Here is a 20,843-nt window from a genome sequence, read left to right as displayed (position 1 = left end):
ATAACAATCAGAAAAAAAAAACCTCACAATTTTCTGATTTTTCTTATGAGTCTAAATTTAAGATGAGCAACATTAAGACAATTGGTAAGCACATAATCTAGTGTACTTCTGATACATTACTAAAACTCCCCATCTCCCCACTCAGCAGCCCTGCGCCCACTGTGCAGTGACTTCCATTCCCCGGAGCAGCAACCTGCCCCTGGCAGCCTGTCCTCTCATTTGATGAGCTTGCATATTCTCCAGTATTTTCTTTGTAGTTACCACAGGGCCTAAATTTCACACCCTAAATCTAGAACAATCTCGTGTGCTTTGATACCAACTTAAATTCAGTGGTATACACAAAGTGTGTTCCTAAACTCCTGCGTACTCCCATTTATGTAATTCTTGTCACAAATTACATATTTATGTTATGAGACAAAACCATTGATTTATAATTACATTTTATGCATGTGCCTTTTAGATCCGATAGGAAGTAAAAAGAGGCATTAAAAATAAAAAATACAGGAAAGCGGGACTTGGCCCAGTGGTTAGGGCGTCCATCTACCACATGGGAGGTCCGTGGTTCAAACTCCGGGCCTCCTTGACCCGTGTGGAGCTGGCCCATGCACAGTGCTGATGCGCGCAAGGAGTGCCGTGCCACGCAGGGGTGTCCCCCATGTAGGGGAGCCCCACACGCAAGGAGTGCACCCCATAAGGAGAGCCGCCCAGCGCGAAAGAAAGTGCGGCCTGCCCAGGAATGGTGCCGCACACACGGAGAGCTGACACACAAGATGATGCAACAAAGAGACTCAGATTCCCGTGCTGCTGACAACAACAGAAGCAGACAAAGGAAAAAAAAAACACATACACACACAGAGCAAATGGACACAGAGAACAGACAACTGGGGGGGGGGGGCGGGGAGAGAAATAAAGAAAATAAAATAATAAATTAATTAACTTAAAAAAAAATAAAAAATGCAATAGCACTGACACTTATTTACATTTGCCCATGTCATTACCCTCACAGGAGATCTTATTTCTTCACATGCTTTTGATCTATTGTCTATTGTCCTTTTGCCTGAAGAACTCTTTTTAGCATCTCCTGTAGGGCCAGTTGAGTGGTGATGACTCCCTCAGCTTTTGTTTATCTGGGAATGTCTTAATCTCTCCCTCAGTTTTGAAAGACAGTCTTGCCGGATAAAGAATTCTGGGTTGGCAGTTTCTTGCTTTCAGCACTTGAAATACGTCGTCCCACTGCCTCCTTGCCTCCATGGTTTCCTGGCACATGGCACTTTGCTTCTCTCTTGCAGCTCTCAGAATACCGTTTACCTTGGCATTGGACAGTGTGATTTTAATCTGCTGTGGCAGGGATCTATTTGGGTTTATCCTGTTGGGAGTTCACTGGGCGTCTTGCCTATGTGTACCCATGTCTTTCGTCGAAGGTGCTAAGTTGTCAGCCGTGCTCCTTGAGTGTCCTCTCTGCCCCTTCCTCTCTCCCTTTCTGGTGCTCGCACAGTGTGTATACTGATATACCTGATGGTGCCCACGGTTCCTCAGGCTCTGCCCACTTTTCTTCATTCTTTCTTCTTTCTGCTTCTCAGACTGAATGATTCCAATTGTCTTATCTTCAAGTTCACTGAAGACCTAGTACATCTGAGATAAACCTCACAAGAGGCAAAGTTGATAATCTAGTTTTATCGCAGAATCTTCAAAGGCCTCAGGAACTGGCAGAACCATTTTCTCTGGAAAGGGGAATGAAATGTGAAGCACCTAAATTGGGGCTGAATGGGTGAAAGATATCTAAGCAGCCGTTAAATCCCTAGATGTCTCCCCTACTCCATGTCACAGAGGGACCGCCTGTCTCCTGTACTGGAAGCAGTCTGGAAGTTTACTCTGGCCTCAGGGGTGACAGGTGCAGTTGTATCCTGGGTGCCATATGGAAAGAGGGAGATGGAGTGAGCATATTAATAATAAATGCTTCTAGGAATAAACCCTTATATTTATGCAATTTGATTTTGACAAAGGTGCCAAGACAATTCAATGGGGAAAGAATAATCTTGTCAACAAATGGTGCTAGAATGTGCATAAAATGAATTTGGACCCTTACTCTTACACCATACATAAAAATTAACTCAAAATGGATCAGAGACCTAAATGTAAAAGCTAAAACTATGAAATGCTTAGAAGAAAAGATATGGGGTGAGATGAATAGGTACTAGTAACTTACTGATAAGCAGAAACTAAGATTTTAAACCTGGTTAGCTGAGAAAACAAAAACCTGTGGAATGGCCTATGAGCTAGCACGCTGTCCTTCGAAAGGCTGCTTGAGGCTGGCCTGTGCTGGCCTTCTGGGAACTCAGACTTCAGGATGGCTCCCCCAGTCCTGGAACTGGTAACAGAAGGGCCCTGCAGAGAAAGCTCCTGGGAAGGGAGCTGTGTAGAACCCTAACCTCCCTGTGACAGTCTCAAGTTTTGTGAACCCCGGAAAAGATGATGTTCTTAAACTAGTCCACCCCTGTGGGTGTGGGCCGTACACGACATGAAGAACTTGTGAATGCATCACGTGATGGGGCTGCTTTAGGGCAGCGGTTCTTCACCTATTTTGTTCCATGGACCCCTTTGCCAGTTACGTGAAATGAATATTACTGTAATTTATTTATTGCATACATTCGTAAGTGGAGGAAATGCTAGCTTTCAGTTAGACGTCAGAGAAAATAGAGATAATAAACTGATTTTTTTTCAGTTCAAGCTCACAGACTCCCTGAAATCTTTCCACGGACCCCTTGGGGATCCATGGACCCCTGGTTAAGAACCCTGGCCTCGGTCGCTGAGGCGTGACCCAGGGTCACCCTCTTGCTGGGGTCTTACATGAACTGACAACTGGGAACAGAAACACACAGATAAAGACGGCTGCTGTGGCCCTGCAGTGTTACAGGATCACCTGCAGTCGCAGAAAGACAGTAAGTGCCTAGAGGCCGGCAACAAATCAATTTGCCCTTCAGGTTTACAGTCTAACCGGTACACGGATGAACATGACTTGCTGACCGACCATTTTCAGGAAGCAGATGCCTGCCTCAGCGGCTGCTGAGGGGCACGAGTCGCTGCACGCAGGCTCCCTGCCAGCTCGCCCGCCCACACTCCCTCCTGCCTCACCAGTGCTGCTGAACCCACACCCAGCTGCCGAGGCCCGCGGGGCAGAAGGCCAGCGTGCCCATACTCTGTATTCAGGGTGCAGATACCAAAACACGTGGGGGAAAGAGGTTTTTAACGGTCTATTAACTTTTTAAAGGATATCTTTTTATTACAGAACGTGTGCATTTAAAACATTTGATTAACTTCTAAAAATGCATGTAAAAGCACTTTGTAGACAATAAAGTGCTTCGCAAAGATAATGTATTAGTAAGCTTAAAAGGTGGCTGCGTAAGCCACAAAAATACAGTGATGTCTTTGTCGCAATGCTTCAGCACAGAGTTTTACCTCTAGATCCAGGTCTTATACCTTTTTCTAATTACCAGCTTGTATAAAGGGTACAAACAAACGTATTTTTAAATTTGGGTTTCAGGTGTCAGTTTTGTTGCTCCTGAAATGTATCCATTATCTCCATGTTAACAGGAAACTACATCACTAGGGAAGAAAAGGTCACAGGCCAGCTGCATCAAGACGGGCACGTCCCTCATCACGCCACTGAAGCCCCTCCTCGTGAGCCCCTGCCCTGAGTCACGCAGACGTGCACCCACCCCCACACACCGCCGACTCAGCAGGTTTACTTCACTTCCTTAAGTTCAGGTCATGATAGATCTTAAAACTCAGAAGGACCTCAAAGTTCTGTTGGACAAGTCAGGCCTGACTGCTTCCTCGAGCATGAGAAAGACGCCATGACCTCCAACCTGCAGGTCCCCACACCCAGCAGGCAGCACGTCACGTTACAGCGGGCTTTCGAGGCCCCACCCCCGGCCCCGAAAATGTCTCCCAGTGGGGTCAGTGCCTCCTGAAGCTGATCTTACGCCTGGAAGAATCCAAAAGAACCTTTCAATTCGGAGTTGGACAAGTATAACAGAAGGCTGGAGTGAGAAGATCTGTGGAATGAATTTTAGAAATTGGATGTAAGGAAAGAGAATCTCTAATTGTGACAGTGTGAGTGCACAGGGTTTTAACACTGGGACCAAAGAGGAGAAAATATAATCCGGCACACGGCTTGGCTCTGCAGGCAGCACCCGGCATGATGTAAGGGCAGCCTGGGGGTACTGCTCTGCTGAGGTTTCTGCCCCGCGCATGGACCACTGTGTGGTCAGGTGAAACCACTCAGGGACCACTCAGGGACCACTTTTTTTATGACTTCATAAAATATTTTGAAACATTCCACAGAAATAACAATTTCTAGCCCCCTAAATAAATTATTCTTTAAAAATAAATTACAGGGAAGCAGATGTGGCTCAAGCACTTGGGCTCCGTCTACCATACAGGGGCCCAGGGTTTGATTCCCGGGGCCTCCGGATGAAGGCAAGCAGGCCTGCGCCACTGTGGAAAGCTACGGCCCGTGCCACGCAGAGAGCTGACAGCCTGTGCTGCACAGAATGCTGACGCGCAGATAGCAAACCCAAATAACAAGGTGTGTGGGGGGATAAATAAAGTAAAATAAATAAATCTTTAAAAAGTAAAAAAAATAAAAAATTCTAGGTAAGTGGAAGTGGCTCAAGCAGACAGGCAACAGCCTCCCGTATGGAAGCTCTGGGTTCAGTGCCCAGCGCCTCCTAAAGAAGGTGGGCAAGACGGCGAGCTGATGTGGTGGGCTGGCGCTGCGAGCTGATGCAGCAAGACGACGCAACAAAGAGACACAATGAGAGCCACAAGGGGGGAGCAGAGGCGGCTCAAGTAACTCGGTGCTTCCCTCCCACTTGGGAGGTCCCGGGTTCGGTTCCCAGGGCCTTCTAAAAAGATGACTAATGGACACAGAGAGCAGACAGTGAGTACAAGCAATGGGAGGAGATAGGTAAAATAAATCTTTAAATAAATAAACTATAAGGGGGAGTGGATGTGGCTCAAGAGGCTGAGCGCCTGCTTCCCACATGGGAGTACCCAGGTTTGGTCCCCAGTGCCCCCAAAAACAAAAACAAACAAGCAAAACAAACAAATGTAAAAACCAACTTAGGGGAGCCGATGTGGCTCGGTGGTTGAGCAATGGCTTCCCATATACAAGGTCTGGGGTTCAGTCCCTGGTCCTCAAAAACAAAAACAAAAACATGAATTATAGGGTGTAGCTCAAGTGGTTGAGTGCCTGCTTCCCATGTACAAGGTCCTGGGCTGAATCCCCAGGACTTCCTAAAAAACAAACAAACAAATTAAAAAAAACAGCTCTCATTGGGGAGCAGATGTAGCTCAGCGGTTGAGCGCATGTTTCCCATGTACAAGGTCCTGGGTTCATTCCTTGGTACCTCCAAAAAAATGGTAAGTAAATAAATAAATAAACCAAAACTTACTAATACCCATAAAAAGCCATTTACAAGATTCAAATTAATTCATTATTACTTACCCCATTTTCAGTACGTTTTTCTCCAGGTACATTTACTGCATTTCTCTGTAGTCGTTGCTCTTGGGTTTGACGGCCACCTAAAGAAATGAAAGTACGAAATTTTTAAGAGATCAGGATGGCAGGTGAGATCCTCTGGGGCTCTGTGCCCCCCAGAGGAGCTCTGAACAACCAGCAACAACAGAAACACCTTTCTCAAAGCTCAGCAGTTAAAGAAAGGCAGTACAGGGTGCATGCGTTACCCAGAAAAAGGCTCCTTCGATCCAGCAGGACCTCAGGGAGCCCTGGCTGGCACCCCCAGCACGGCAGGGCACAGCAGGCCGGGCCTGTATCCCCAGCGCTGACCTCTGGCCGCGGTTCCAGAGGGGCAGCGTGACCTCGGCACACACGGGGAGCACGCACATCTGGTCCATTCTGCCCAGTGGTGGCCCGAGGGACCCGCCACCCCAGAACTCGCCCTGCATAGAGGCAGCTTGCGAGACTCCTACAGAATGCTGCGGGAGAGCAGATGAGCCGAATAGCCCGGGAGAAGGGACTGCTGGCAGTGGGGCTTACCGCGCAGTGCCTGGGACTGCGAGGAAGATGTTTCCTAGAGAAGAGGGGGCATTTGTATATGCCCAGGCAAAGGAGAAGATTAAAACGTTAGAAACCAGCAATGACGGGGCTCAAACCTGGGACATACAGACAATACTTTCAAAAACAAGATCCTAAACATGCTCAGAGAGCTAAGAAAACCATTGGCAAAGTATTAAAAAGAAATCAGGAAACGAGAGCTGAACACAGAAGAGAATATCAATAGAGAGAAAGAAATTATGAAAAGGAACCAAACAGAGCTGAAGATCACAGAAATTAAAAATTCCCTAGAGGGATTCAAAAGTAGACTGGAGCTGGCAGAAGAAAGAATCAGTGAACTTGAAGACAAGAAAACTGAGATCATTCAGTCTGAGGAGAGAAAGAAGAATGAAGAAAAGTGGGCAGAGCCTGAGGAACCGTGGGGCACCATCAGGTGTACCAGCATAGGCACTGTGCGAGCACCAGAAAGGGAGAGAGGAAGGGGAAGAGAGGACACTCAAGGAGCACGGCTGACAACTTAGCACCTTCGACGAAAGACATGGGTACACATAGGCAAGACGCCCAGTGAACTCCCAACAGGATAAACCCAAATAGATCCCTGCCACAGCAGATTAAAATCACACTGTCCAATGCCAAGGTAAACGGTATTCTGAGAGCTGCAAGAGAGAAGCAAAGTGCCATGTGCCAGGAAACCATGGAGGCAAGGAGGCAGTGGGACGACGTATTTCAAGTGCTGAAAGCAAGAAACTGCCAACCCAGAATTCTTTATCCGGCAAGACTGTCTTTCAAAACTGAGGGAGAGATTAAGACATTCCCAGATAAACAAAAGCTGAGGGAGTCATCACCACTCAACTGGCCCTACAGGAGATGCTAAAAAGAGTTCTTCAGGTCGAAAGGACAATAGACAATAGATCAAAAGCATATGAAGAAATAAGATCTCCTGTGAGGGTAATGACATGGGCAAATGTAAATAAGTGTCAGTACTATTGCATTTTTTATTTTTAACGCCTCTTTTTACTTCCTATGGGCTCTAAAAGGCACATGCATAAAATGTTATTATAAATCAATGGTTTTGTCTCATAACATATAAATATGTAATTTGTGACAAGAATTACATAAATGTGGGTGTGGAGGAGTTTAGGAACACACTTTGTGTATACTACTGAATTTAAGTTGGTATCAAAGCACATGAGACTGTTCTAGATTTAGGGTGTGAAATTTAGGCCCTATGGTAACTACAAAGAAAATACTGGAGAATATGCAAGCTCATCAAATGAGAGGACAGGCTGCCAGGGGCAGGTTGCTGCTCAGGGGAATGGAAGTCACTGCACAGGGGGCGCAGGGCTGCTGTGTGGGAGCTGGGGAGTTTGGGTAACAGAAGGTGGTGAGAAATACCACAATACTGCGAATGCAATTCACCCACTGAACGGCATGCTTGGGAATGGCTGAGATGGGAATGTTGGTGTTGGATATATATTCCCACAGTTAAAAAGAAAAAGAAAGCAACAAAAGAGACAATGATAATTAAATTGAAAATATGATCCTGGATGGGATCTAGCAAGGAAGGAGAAAATGCTCAAAGGGACACTACTGGGACTTATGAAAAACTGGAATATAAATGACAAAGTTATATCAATGTTAAATTTCTTGAACCTGATAACTGCACTTAAGTTGGTTACATAAGTGAATATCCACATTCTTAGGAAATTTACATAGCAGTTTTAAATGTTCAAGGAGAGGGGGAGGCAAGATGGCGGCTGAGTGAACTTCCCGGTTACTAGCTCCTGGGGGGAATTGGCTGGGAGGCGTCGGAGACTCTTTGGGACCGGCTGTTTCGGGATTTTTCCTGGTCCGGAGGTGTCTGGACATCGATTTGGAGGGAAGGTAACAGAGAGGATCCATCTGTGAAATATACACGGAGATCCCAGCTACGTGTGGAGGATTCCCTCCTTGGGTAGGTGGAGCCGAGACAGCTAGCACCGCGCGGAGCCCCGGCGGGCGGCGGCCAGGGTAGCTGAGTCCGGCCGAGCCCGGCTGAGCCGCGGCAGGCGGGGGCCCGAGCCCAGCTGAGCTCGGCCGAGCCCAGCCGCGCCGCGCCGGGTGGTGAGCGGGAGAGCCGAGCTGCACTGCGCCGCGGCGGGCGGGAAAGCCGAGCCCAGCCGAGCCCAGCCGAGCCGCGGCGGGAGGGGAAGCCGAGCCCAGCCGAGCCGCGGCAGGCGGCGGGCGGGGGACTGGAGCCCAGCTGAGCCCAGCCGAGCCTGGCGGCGGGGTTTCTGTTCTTTGTTTTTTTTTGTTTTTGTTTTTTATTTTATTTTTTGTTGTTGTTGTTGTTCTTGTTGTTCTTTTTTTTTTTTTCCAATCCTCTCTTTCTTGTCCCCAATATTCTTCTTATACTATTTTACCTTAACAATACAATAGGTCCTACAGGAAATACCTCACATTTGCTGGGTTTCCTCACCCTCCACTGCCTCATTTCTCTGTGAATAGATTTAGCCTATCTACACTATCCCCTTTCCCCTACAACTTGATATCCTCCACCATCTGCTATCTCTCCTATATTCCATCTCCCTTTCTTTGATCCACAAAGTGTCTAACTCTTAATTTCTAATACCTTTGTTTAGTTTTCCATCTGGTATTCATCCCTGAAACTATTACCTTTCTTTTCTCTTTCCCTCTCTCACAAAAACAATAGCCTCTTAGTATGTACCACATTCCTCCCATATTCAGTCGTCTACCTCATTATAGGTACTTTCCTACTACTATAACTCTACACAATTTACATGATCTAACCTCCATCCTCCCAGAACTCATATTGTTGCTTTGTTAACATATATCACCAATACTACTTCACACTTTTTCCTTCCTTACACAATTGACTTTCCCCAGCACTAATACTTTCCTTTAAAGTGAGCTTAACTAGCAATAAGAAATTGGAACAAGAAGAACAAAGTGACAAAGAGAAGATATAACACTTACGCAAAAACAACAGCTAATTAATCTCCAAGACTAGACAAAGAAGCTAAGGAACTGATTAAACCCGTCAAGAAAAAATGTTGACAAGACAGCAACAAAAATCTACAAACCAAACCAGTAATCAGGAAAACATGGCTGAATCCAATCAACAAACTGAAAATCAGGAAGGGGGGCAGGACTTTGCACAAGCAATGAAAGATCTCAGAACATTTATCACCGACAAATTTGATGAAGTAATGAAAGAGGTTAACAGCGTGAAGACAACACTCGGAGGGGAAATTGCAGACATGCGCAAAAAAATAACAGATATGATGGAAATGAACACCACAATTCAAGAAATCAAAAATACACTTGCAGCAAATATCAGCAGACTAGAAGAGGCAGAGCAGAGAATTAGTGATGTGGAAGACAGTGCATTGGAAATCAAACAGATAGTAGAAGTGCTCAATAAAAAGGTAGAAAAAATCCAGATAGGACTTAGGGACCTGAATGATAACGCAAAACGCTCTAACATACGTATTATAGGCATTCCAGAAGGAGAAGAGAAGGGAAAGGGGTCAGAAGGAGTGTTGCAGGAAATAATGAATGAAAACTTCCCAAATCTACTGAAAGAGACAGATGTACATATCCAAGAAGCACAGCGCACTCCACTGGTCATAAACCCCAACAGGCCCACCCCAAGACATATACTTGTCAAATTATCCAATGCTCAAGACAAAGAAAAAATTCTAAAAGCAGCAAGAGAAAAGAAAACCATCACATACAAGGGAAACTCCGTAAGATTAAGTGCTGATTTCTCATCTGAAACGATGGAGGCAAGAAGGCAGTGGTATGATATAGTCAAGGTACTAAAGGAAAAAAATTTCCAACCAAGAATACTCTATCCAGCTAAACTAGCATTCAAAAATGATGGAGAGTTCAAAATATTCACAGATAAACAGAAACTGAAAGAGTATATCAACAAGAAACCTCCCCTTCAAGAAATTCTTAAGGGAGTTCTGCAGGAAGAAAGGAAAAAACAGGACAGTCAGAGATGGAGGAGAGTGTAAAAGCAACAAGAAAGACAAAAATAGAAGGGGAAAATAAAATAATACAAACAAAATATAACAAACACAAATCCAACCAAAATATGGCTACCATAAATAACTCTCTAAACGTAATAACACTGAATGTCAACGGATTAAACTCACCTATCAAAAGATTCAGACTGGGACACTGGATAAGGAAATATGACCCATCTATATGCTGCCTACAAGAGACACATCTTAGACCCAGAGACTCATGGAGGTTGAAAGTGAATGGCTGGAAAACAATCATACAAGCAAACAACAACCAAAAAAAGGCAGGAGTAGCTATATTAATATCAGACAAAATAGACTTTAAATGCGAAACAATTGTGAGAGACAAAGAAGGATACTATATTTTAGTGAAAGGGACAATTTGTCAAGAAGATCGAACAATCATAAATATTTATGCTCCTAACAAGGGCGCCTCTAAATATGTGAGGCAAACGCTGGAAAAACTAAGTGAAAGAATAGATGCATCTACAATTATAGTGGGGGATTTTAATACACCACTATCAACTCTGGACAGAACATCTCAAAAGAGAATCACTAAAGAAACAAAACATTTGAACAGTATATTAGAAGAGCTGGAACTAATAGACATATATAGATCATTACACCCAAACACAGCAGGATATACTTTTTTCTCAAGCGCACATGGAACATTCTCCAAGATTGACCATATGCTAGGCCACAAAGAAAGGCTTAATGAATTCAGAAAGATCGAAATCATACAAAACAATATCTCTGACCACAGTGGAGTGAAGCTGGAAATTTGCAAGGGACAGAGACCCAGACTTCACACGACAATTTGGAAATTAAACAGCACACTCTTAGAAAAACAGTGGGTCAAAGAGGAAATCTCAAAAGAAATCAATGACTACCTTGAAACAAATGATAATGATAACACAACATACCAAAATTTATGGGATGCAGCAAAAGCGGTACTGAGAGGGAAATTTATAGCCATAAATTCATATATCAAAAAAGAAGAAAGGGCAGAAATTGAAGAATTAACTGCACATTTGAAGGAATTAGAAAAACAACAACAAAGTAACCCAACAGGAAGAAGAAGGAAGGAAATAACAAAGATAAGAGCAGAACTAAATGAAATAGAAAATAAGAAAGCACTTGAAAAAATAAACAAGACCAAGAGCTGGTTTTTTGAGAAGATCAACAAAATTGACAAACCTTTAGCGAGACTAACAAAGAAAAAAAGAGAAAAGATGCAAATACACAAAATAAGAAATGAGAAAGGTGATATCACCACTGACCCCACAGAAATAAAGACTATCATAAGAGGATACTTTGAAAAACTATATTCCAACAAAAATGACAATTTAGAGGAAATGGACAAATTCCTAGAAATACATAAGCAGCCCATACTGACGAAAGAAGAAATTGATGATCTTAACAAACCAATCACAAGCAAAGAGATAGAATCAGTCAATAAAAATCTCCCAACTAAGAAGAGCCCAGGGCCAGACGGCTTCACAGGTGAATTCTACAAAACATTCCGGAAAGAACTAACACCAATCCTGTTGAAACTATTCCAAAAAATCGAAACAGAAGGAACACTGCCTAATTCCTTCTATGATGCCAACATTACCCTAGTATCAAAGGCAAACAAAGATACCACAAGAAAGGAAAATTACAGACCAATTTCTCTAATGAACCTAGACGCAAAAATACTTAACAAAATACTTGCTAATCGTATTCAACAACACATTAAACAAATTATACACCATGACCAAGTGGGATTTATTCCAGGTATGCAAGGATGGTTCAACATAAGAAAATCAATCAATGTAATACACCATATAAACAGATTGAGAGAAAAAAACCACATGATTATATCTATAGATGCAGAAAAGGCATTTGACAAAATACAGCACCCCTTCCTGATAAAAACACTCCAAAAGATCGGAATACAAGGAAACTTTTTGAACATGATAAAGAGTATATATGAAAAACCTAAAGCCAACATTGTTTACAATGGAGAAATCCTGAAATCCTTCCCTCTAAAATCAGGAACAAGACAAGGATGCCCATTGTCTCCGCTCCTATTTAACATTGTCTTGGAAGTACTGGCTCGAGCACTGAGACAAGAACCAGATATAAAAGGCATTCAAATTGGAAGGGAAGAAGTCAAAATTTCATTATTTGCAGATGACATGATCCTATATATAGAAAACCCTGAGAGATCTACAACAAAGCTCCTAGAACTCATAAATGAGTTTAGCAAAGTCGCAGGTTATAAGATCAATGCGCAAAAATCAGTAGCATTTCTATACACCAATAATGAGCAAGATCAGGAGGAAATCAAGAAACAAATACCATTCACAATAGTAAATAAAAAAATCAAATACTTAGGAATAAATTTAACTAAAGAGGTAAAAAACTTATACATCGAGAACTATACAAGATTGTTCAAGGAAATCAAAGAAGACCTAAATAAATGGAAGAATATTCCCTGTTCATGGATAGGAAGACTGAATATTATTAAGATGTCTATCCTACCAAAACTGATCTACACATTCAATGCAATCCCAATAAAAATCAACACAGCCTTCTTTAAGGAACTAGAAAAACTAACTATGAAATTTATTTGGAATAAAAAGAGGGCCCGAATAGCCAAAGACATATTGAAAAAAAAAAAAACGAAATAGGAGGAATCACACTTCCTGACTTCAAAACATACTACAAAGCTACAGTAGTGAAAACAGCATGGTACTGGCATAAGGAGAGACACACAGACCAATGGAATCAAATTGAAAGTTCAGATATAGAACCTCATGTATATAGCCATATAATATTCGATAAAGCCACCAAACCCTCACAACTGGGAGAGAATGGCCTATTCAACAAATGGTGCCTGGAGAACTGGATAGCTATATGTAGAAGAATGAAAGAGGATTACCATCTCACACCTTATACAAAGATCAACTCAAGATGGATCAAAGACCTAAATATAAGAGCCAAGACCATAAAGACCTTAGAAAGCAGTGTAGGGAAACAGCTACAGGACCTTGTAATAGGAAATGGCTTCATGAATATCACACCAAAAGCACGAGCAGCAAAAGAACAAATAGATAAATGGGACTACCTCAAAATTAAAGCCTTCTGCACCTCAAAGGAGTTTGTCAAGAAAGTAAAAAGGGAACCCACACAATGGGAGAAAATATTTGGCAACCATATATCTGATAAGAGACTTATAACTTGCATATATAAAGAACTCATAGATCTCGAAAACAAAAAGATAAACAACCCATTTAAAAAATGGGAAAAAGATTTAAACAGACACTTCTCCAAAGAAGAAATACAAATGGCTAAAAAGCACATGAAAAAATGCTCCAAATCCCTAGCTATCAGGGAAATGCAAATCAAAACTACAATGAGATACCATCTTACTCCCATAAGATTGGCAGCCATGAAAAAAACAGTAGAATACAAATGCTGGAGAGGATGTGAAGAAAGGGGAACACTCATCCATTGCTGGTGGGAATGCAGAAGGATCCAACCATTCTGGAGGACAGTTTGGCAGTTTCTCAAAAAATTATCCATAGATTTGCCATATGACCCAGCAATACCACTGCTGGGTATATACCCATCAGATCTGAAAACAAGGACACAAACCGATATATGTACACCAATGTTCATAGCAGCATTGTTCACCATCGCCAAAAGTTGGAATCAATCCAAAAGTCCATCAACAGAGGAGTGGATCAATAAAATGTGGTATATACACACAATGGAATACTACTCAGCTGTAAGAACCAATACACTACAATCGCACGTGATAACATGGATGAACCTTGAGAATCTTATGTTGAGTGAAGCAACCCAGGCATTGAAGGACAAATACTATATGACCTCAATGATATGAAATAAGTTAACTGCCTCAGAGAGCTAGAGTCTGGAAAAGTGGCTTACTGGAAATCGGGGGGTGGAGGAAGGCTGTGAGTTAATGTCTGTAGGGGTGGAATCTGTGATGAGCTGGGGGTAAGTATGAGCACAAAGAAGGGACAAAATGGGGGCAAGGGGTTACCTTCGGGTGGGGTTTTCTGGGTTTGAGGGGGGCTGGGGATGGGAAGAGGGGTAATATGGTCCAAGAAATAGGTGGGAGGGAGGGGCAACATACAAACATGGGAGAGTGCCAGAAGTTCATTGAGAACTAAATGTTGAGTAAAACGTATCAAAGTATAAGTAGGAGGGTTACCTGGTTAGGACGCTCAGGGGGTATGGTCTGATGCAGGACGGACTCCGGAGGGAATAGCTGAAGGCTCATTTTGCCAAGGTGGGTTCTACCATTGGGTGGGGTGGACCCATATCCTGGGGAAGACTAATGCCGTCGAATAGAGAGAACTGTATCTCTCGTGAGAAAGGACGGCTCCCAGGGCATTAGATTGGCAGGCGTTGTGGGCCCTAAGGGGAGGGGAAAATGGACGTGCAATGGATGGAACAAAGGTAAATAAGGGGGCAAAAGAGGAGTTATGTGAGAGTACACGAGGATGAATATAAAACAGCTAATATTACACCAAAAACATATAGGGGACGACAGACTAATAATGAAAACCATAAGACAAAACATAGGATAACTAAAAAATTTAGAAAACTGTACAACCTAAAGTATGGACCACATAGTAAGCACAAATGTTACCTTGTTTGAAAACTATAGTTTCGGAATCTGTACATCAGTTTCAGGAAATATGATATGAATAAGTTAAAAGATTATTGCTGTGGAAGGGAAAAGGTTTTATGGTGGATCTGGGGAAATACTGTATATTGTATATATGAATTTTGGTGATCTAAGACTCTTCTGAAGCTGGCATTATGTTGGGATTCACTTTACGGGAAGTTTTGGATCACAGAGTGGTTCAACAATGGCAGCGGAGGAATACTGATATGGGATGTTATTGACAGGATATATATGGTTGACAGGGAGTTATACAGGGCATATGCCCAGGGTATATGGTAATGTCTATATATACTCATAGTGGAAACAATTAAAAACAACAACTGGGGGGGTACTGGGCTCCTGGCCGGGGGGTCACTGTTGTGGGCCCTGGGAGAGCAGCGGCAATCCTCCAGGTGCAACGGCAAGAACCAGGAAGGAAGGAGGGCCCAACAGTGGGCTCTTGATACTAATGGCTACACTTTTGAGCCTATGCACCTGCAATAAGAACAAGGCCTAGAGTAGCATTGAGCCTGGGGGTTTCCTCCTGACAGCCTTCATGTTACTCAAATGTGGCCACTCTCACAGCCAAACTCAGCGTGTAGATGTGATGCATTCCCCCCAGCGTGGGACACGACACCCGGGGATGAGCCTCCCTGGCACCGAGGGATCACTACCACATACCAGCTGAAGAAGCAACTAGAAAATGACCTTGAATTAAAGATTCAATGTGGAACAGCAGAATATACCTGTCTACATATAATAACATGACTTCGGGAAGCGGTTTGACCTAATGTAAGGGGGAAATGGAAAGGAGAAATGAGATTATAAGGCTGTGAGTCTCTAAAAAAGAGTCTGGAGGTTGTCAGAAGGAATACCCCTATGTACAACTGAACAGAGTCTAAGAGACAGATAAGGTAGATACAACCCCAGGTACTGGTTCTTTTGAGGGATAAAGAGACCCACGGGTTCTATGGTCATGGCAGAAGGGGTTCACTGCCATGACAGATGGCCCTTCTTTGGAGCTGGTGTTTCTGCGTGATGGAAATGGACTCAGAGGGGATCTCTTTTCACAAGACTTGCATGCTACTTTATTGGAATTGTAGTTGGTGCTGGGTTTAAGATATATGTAGGGGATTTGAATCTCTGGACTGATAATATGACACCCAGGCCCAGAGCCTCAACAGACTTCAGCTCCTACACTTTGACTTATTGGACTTACTCCACTCAGCTAACATGGAGTTGAAGAAGGTCAACCACCACAACATGGAGCCTAGAGTGTCTACAACTAGAAGCGGGAAGAGTGCATCCAGTACCCATGTGGAATCTAAGCCCTCACTTGACATAGGTGTGCAATGGACACAACCAATCCAATGTCCACAGAGAAAATGTGGAATGGGTGTGGGAACGGTAGCCATGGGGGCTGCTGGGTGTGGGGAACGGGAGGAAGAGATGAGATGTGGAGGCGTTTTCGGGACGTGGAGTTGTCCTGGATAGTGCTTCACGGACAATTACGGGACACTGTAGATCCCCCCAGGGCCCACTGGATGGAACGTGAGAGAGTCTGGGCTATGATGTGGACCATTGACTATGGGGTGCAGTGATGCTCAGAGATGAACTTACCAGGTGCAATGGATGTATCACGATGATGGGAGAGAGTGTTGCTGTGGGGGGAGTGGGGGGCGGGGGCGGTGGGGTTGAATGGGACCTCATATATATTTTTTAATGTAATTAAAAATAATAATAATAAATAAATATTTAAAAAATAAAATAAAATAAAATAAATGTTCAAGGAGCATGATGCATAAAACCTACACTCAAGTGTTCAGAAATTTTTCAGAGGGAGGGAGGGTGGGAAAGAGGGAAGGACAAATGCAGCAAAATGTTACAACTGTTGGACCTGGGTATCTGGGGCATAGGGTAGAAGTATGTCAAAGTTCTCTGTATGGTGATAATATTATTTTTGTAATTATATTATTTTGTAAGTTTGAAAGCATTTCAAAATAAAAAGGAAAAAAAGACACACGAGAAATACTACATTCACCCATTTCTTCCATTTACTCAAATATTTATTGACAAGTGTAAAATGCAAGGCTGAGCAATTCAAGACCTAGAACAGCTGAAAAATGTTTTACACTTACTCTTCTATATATAAAGTTATTTAGCAGCATATTTATTGAGGTAAAATTGACATTCAAAAAACTATATATTTGCAGTGTACAATTTGACATTTTAAAATATATGTATCCCCCATAAAATCACTGACACAAAAAAATAATGAACATATCCATCAAAAAAAAAAAAATTTGCTTAAATGAAATCTTTTTTTTTAACATTCTATTTCAGAACCCTGAAACTGACTTATAGCAAAAGGCTTTTTACATTTTAGAATGAAAATAAAACTTATTATCTATAATGAAAAAAACTCATGGAAAAAACTGATCTCTACTAAGTTAAAACAGATTGGAGGACATCTCAAATTTGACAGACTTACGAATTTTCCTTTGTGCTATAAAAATTAAAATGCTAGAAAGCATAGGCTTCAAATTTAAACTGGAAAAAACTCTGGATATTCCCTGTCATGTTTTAACACAAGGTAAACTGTGTGCCCAATTTTGTACAGCAAGGCTGAAGCTGTGTGAAGGCAGGCATCTGGAGGGGCAGGTGCCGACTCCCCGTCCCCCGCCCCCTCTCCTCCTGGGTGCCCTTTGCAAAACCATCACGCCCAGAGCCCACTCGACTACCAGAGCAGATGGCTTCAAGGAGACATAATCTAATGCTCAAGGAAAAAAGGCAAACTTTACCTTCTATTTCTTTCACATTATCTTTAAAAGTTTGAAGAAAAATGATATTATGGAGGTTTTACTTCGTCTTAAAGCACACATTCTCAAGAGGGTGATATCGCCCCTAAGAGGGTTAAAATTGATTCTTGGTGGGTAAAAATATCCTACTCTTTTTATGTATAAAGCAAAGATATATAGTACATAAAAAGATATACAGTATATTTGACAGGGGCAATTAAGATTAAAATGTCCAGAAAAGACTCTTTAGGGGGATATTCTCACCCCCATAAATCTTTTTCATTCTTGAAAAAAAGAAGTTTACAAAATACTCCTTAAACAAATGCGAGGTGACATGGGATACAAATGAACAAGTATATAATATTTAATAGCCATTTCATAAAATCTAGAGTAGTTTGTTAGCAGAAATTAAAGACACACACACACCCTGGCATTTTTACTATAAGCATCCATCTGTTTCCACCAGCCCTAGCTTACGCAGAATATGTCAGAGAAAACAGTGTTCCATATGCAATTATTTGGTTTTATTTTTATCTGAAAAAGCTGACAAAGTCCTTCACAGCTGTCTGAAAATATGGATTATTTCATAGAAAGGCGTAATTTGAAATGGCTAGCACTTTATCAAAACTTGGATTTGCTCTAATACAAAAGCCTCCTCTCAAAGAACTGAGTAACTGCTCACCCCATTGCCAGGCAAGAGAAACCCACCGACTGGGAAGACTTGGGGATGCTGGAGCAGAGGAAGACGACTGGAGCAATGTCTCTGTAAGAGGGTATTTTTCAAGAATTTCAATCATTTTTTCCACTATCTTGAAGGCAGACGTGGAGAAATTAGGAGTGAGCCATCTCCCTTGCCACCCATGAAGTAAACCACTGCCATGTCTCAGTGTGGGCAGCTCCAAGGATTCGTGCATGTGCCTGTGTTTAGAACCTTCTTTTCAGCTCAACTTTTGATTTTGACATAAACGCAGATTCACATACAGATGTAAGAAATAAAACAGAGAGACCGGTGTACCCCTTCCCCAGCTTCTCTCGATGGCAGCATCTTCCAAAGCCCCAGCACCGCCCACCTGGGTGCTGCAGGACAGCCGTACTCGACACGCCCACGGCAAGGCCCCTCCCGAGGCCCTCGTCGAGCCCCTCTACTCCCTCTTGCCCAAGCCCCTCTTAACCCCTCGCAACCACTCATCTGCTCTCTAGTTCTAGAATTTTGTTACAGTGGCACTGTTCATGACAGCTAGAAGGTGGACGCACCCAAGTGTCCATCAACAGATGAGCAGGTAAATGAAACGTGTTTTATCATACAACGGAATATTAGCCACAAAATGGAACGCAGTTCTGCTACATGCTACCATATGGAGGAACCCTGAAGACGTCATGTGGAGTGAAATAAGCCAGGCGAAAGGACAAATATTGTACGGTTTCACTTATATGAAATGGCTAAAGGCGCAAATTCATAGAAGATCAGAAGCTCCGGGAGCCAGGGGATGAGGGAAATGGGAGCTATTTCCAGTGGGTCCAGAGTCTCTGCTTGGGGTGATGGACACGTTCTGCTAATGGGTAGTGGTTATGGCTGCACAACATTTTGACTGTAATACCAATGACACATACCAAAACACATAAAAGCAGTGAAAGTGGGAAATTGTGTGCACTATGTATGTGTTACCCAATAAAACATTTTTAAAAATACGACACAAACAGAACTACACAGTATGTAACCTTTTGGGACTGGCTTTCCCCCCTCAGCATAATTCTCTGGAGAGCCACCCGACTGCTGGGCGGATCGGTGGTTTGTTTTTTTTCCACGCTGAGCGCGCTAGCGCCTGCGGCTCGGAAGCACCGCAGGTTGTTTAACCGCTCACCTGTAAGAGGCAGGGCTGCGTCCAGGTCGGGGCCATCACGCCTAAAGCTGCCATAAACATTTGTGTGCAGGCCTTTTCTGCCTGTGAACAAGCCTTCATTTCTCTTGGATATATGCCCTGGAGCGCAATTGCCGGGTCACATGGCAGTCGCACGTTTAGCTTTCCGGAGCCGCTGTACCATTTTACCTTCCCACCAGCTGTGTATGAGTGACCCACGTTCTCACTTTTTCCACATCCTCATCAGCACATGGTATTGTCACTACTTTTTTTTTTTTTTTGAGGTACCAGGACCTCATATGTGGGAAGCCGGCACACAACCGCTAAGCTACACCAGCTCCCCAAGTTGGGTTTTCCTTTGTTGGCTTGTTGTGTTGTTAGGCCCTACTGGAGATCAAACCCGGGACCTCGTATATGGAAAGCAGGCGCTCAACCACTTGAGCTCCATCTGCTTCCACTATTTTTTTATTTCAGCCATTCTGATAGGTGTGTAGTGATGGCTGATTCTGACTTTAATTTGCATGTCTCTAATGGCTAATGACTTTGAACATCTTTCCATGTGCTTATTTGCCATCAGTGTATCTTCTTCAATGAAATGTCTCTTTATATCTTTTGCCCATGTTCTAACTGGATTTTTACTATTGAATTTTATGTTCTTTATGTATTCTAGATACTAATTCTCTATCAGATATGTGGTATGCAAATTTTTTCTCCCACTCTGTAGCTTGTCTTCTCATTTCCTTAATATATTTCACAGAGCAAAGTTTTAAATTTTGATCAAGTCCAGTTTATCAATTTTCCTTTTATGGATTCCAGTGCTTTTGGTGTCAAGTCAAAGAATTCTTCACCTAGTCCTAGGTACTGAAGATTTTCTCCTAAAGTTTTTTGTTTTTAAATAGTTTTACACTTTACATTAGATCCCTTTTGCATTCTTGTATAAAATGTGAGACTTAGGATGAGGGTCATTTTCTCTTTTTTGCCTTTGGATGCCCAAATGCTTGAGCAACATTTGTTTAACAGTCTTTATTGAATTGCTCTTTCACCTTTGTCAAAAACCAGTAAGGCTCTCACTTCTTTGTGTCTCTCCCTCTCCATCAATGCCATACTTGATTAATGTAGCTATCTAATAAGTCTACAATCAGGTAGTTTGGCCCCTCCCACTTGATTTTTCTTTTTCAAGAATTTTTTAGCTATTCTAGTTCCACTGCCTTTCCATATAAGTTTTAGAATAATCTTGTCTATGTCCACAGAGATAGAAATTGCACTTAACCTGTATACCAACATGGGAAACAACACTTTTACTATGTTGAGTTTTTCTTCCAATCCATGAACATGATAATCTATTTATTTATATCTTCAATTTCTTTCATCAGCATTGTATAGTTTTCAGGA

General features: G+C 42.6%; 1 protein-coding gene across 16 annotated transcripts in view; it reads right to left on the bottom strand.

The window, feature by feature from the left end:
- Positions 1-20,843, bottom strand: part of PPP1R13B (protein phosphatase 1 regulatory subunit 13B) — a 130,106-nt gene that overhangs the window by 27,812 nt on the left and 81,451 nt on the right. For all 16 annotated transcript variants that reach the window (XM_071213580.1, XM_058291003.2, XM_071213583.1 and 13 more), the window contains exon 4: positions 5,510-5,586. In XM_071213580.1, the coding sequence (XP_071069681.1) occupies positions 5,510-5,586 (77 nt within the window). The remainder of the gene's footprint in view (positions 1-5,509; positions 5,587-20,843) is intronic.

This window comes from Dasypus novemcinctus, chromosome 3 (assembly GCF_030445035.2).
Source record: "Dasypus novemcinctus isolate mDasNov1 chromosome 3, mDasNov1.1.hap2, whole genome shotgun sequence".
NCBI classification, from domain to species: Eukaryota; Metazoa; Chordata; class Mammalia; order Cingulata; family Dasypodidae; genus Dasypus; species Dasypus novemcinctus.
The sequence above is the reverse complement of the archived record's forward strand: the minus strand, read 5'-3'. Positions and strand labels throughout refer to the sequence as shown.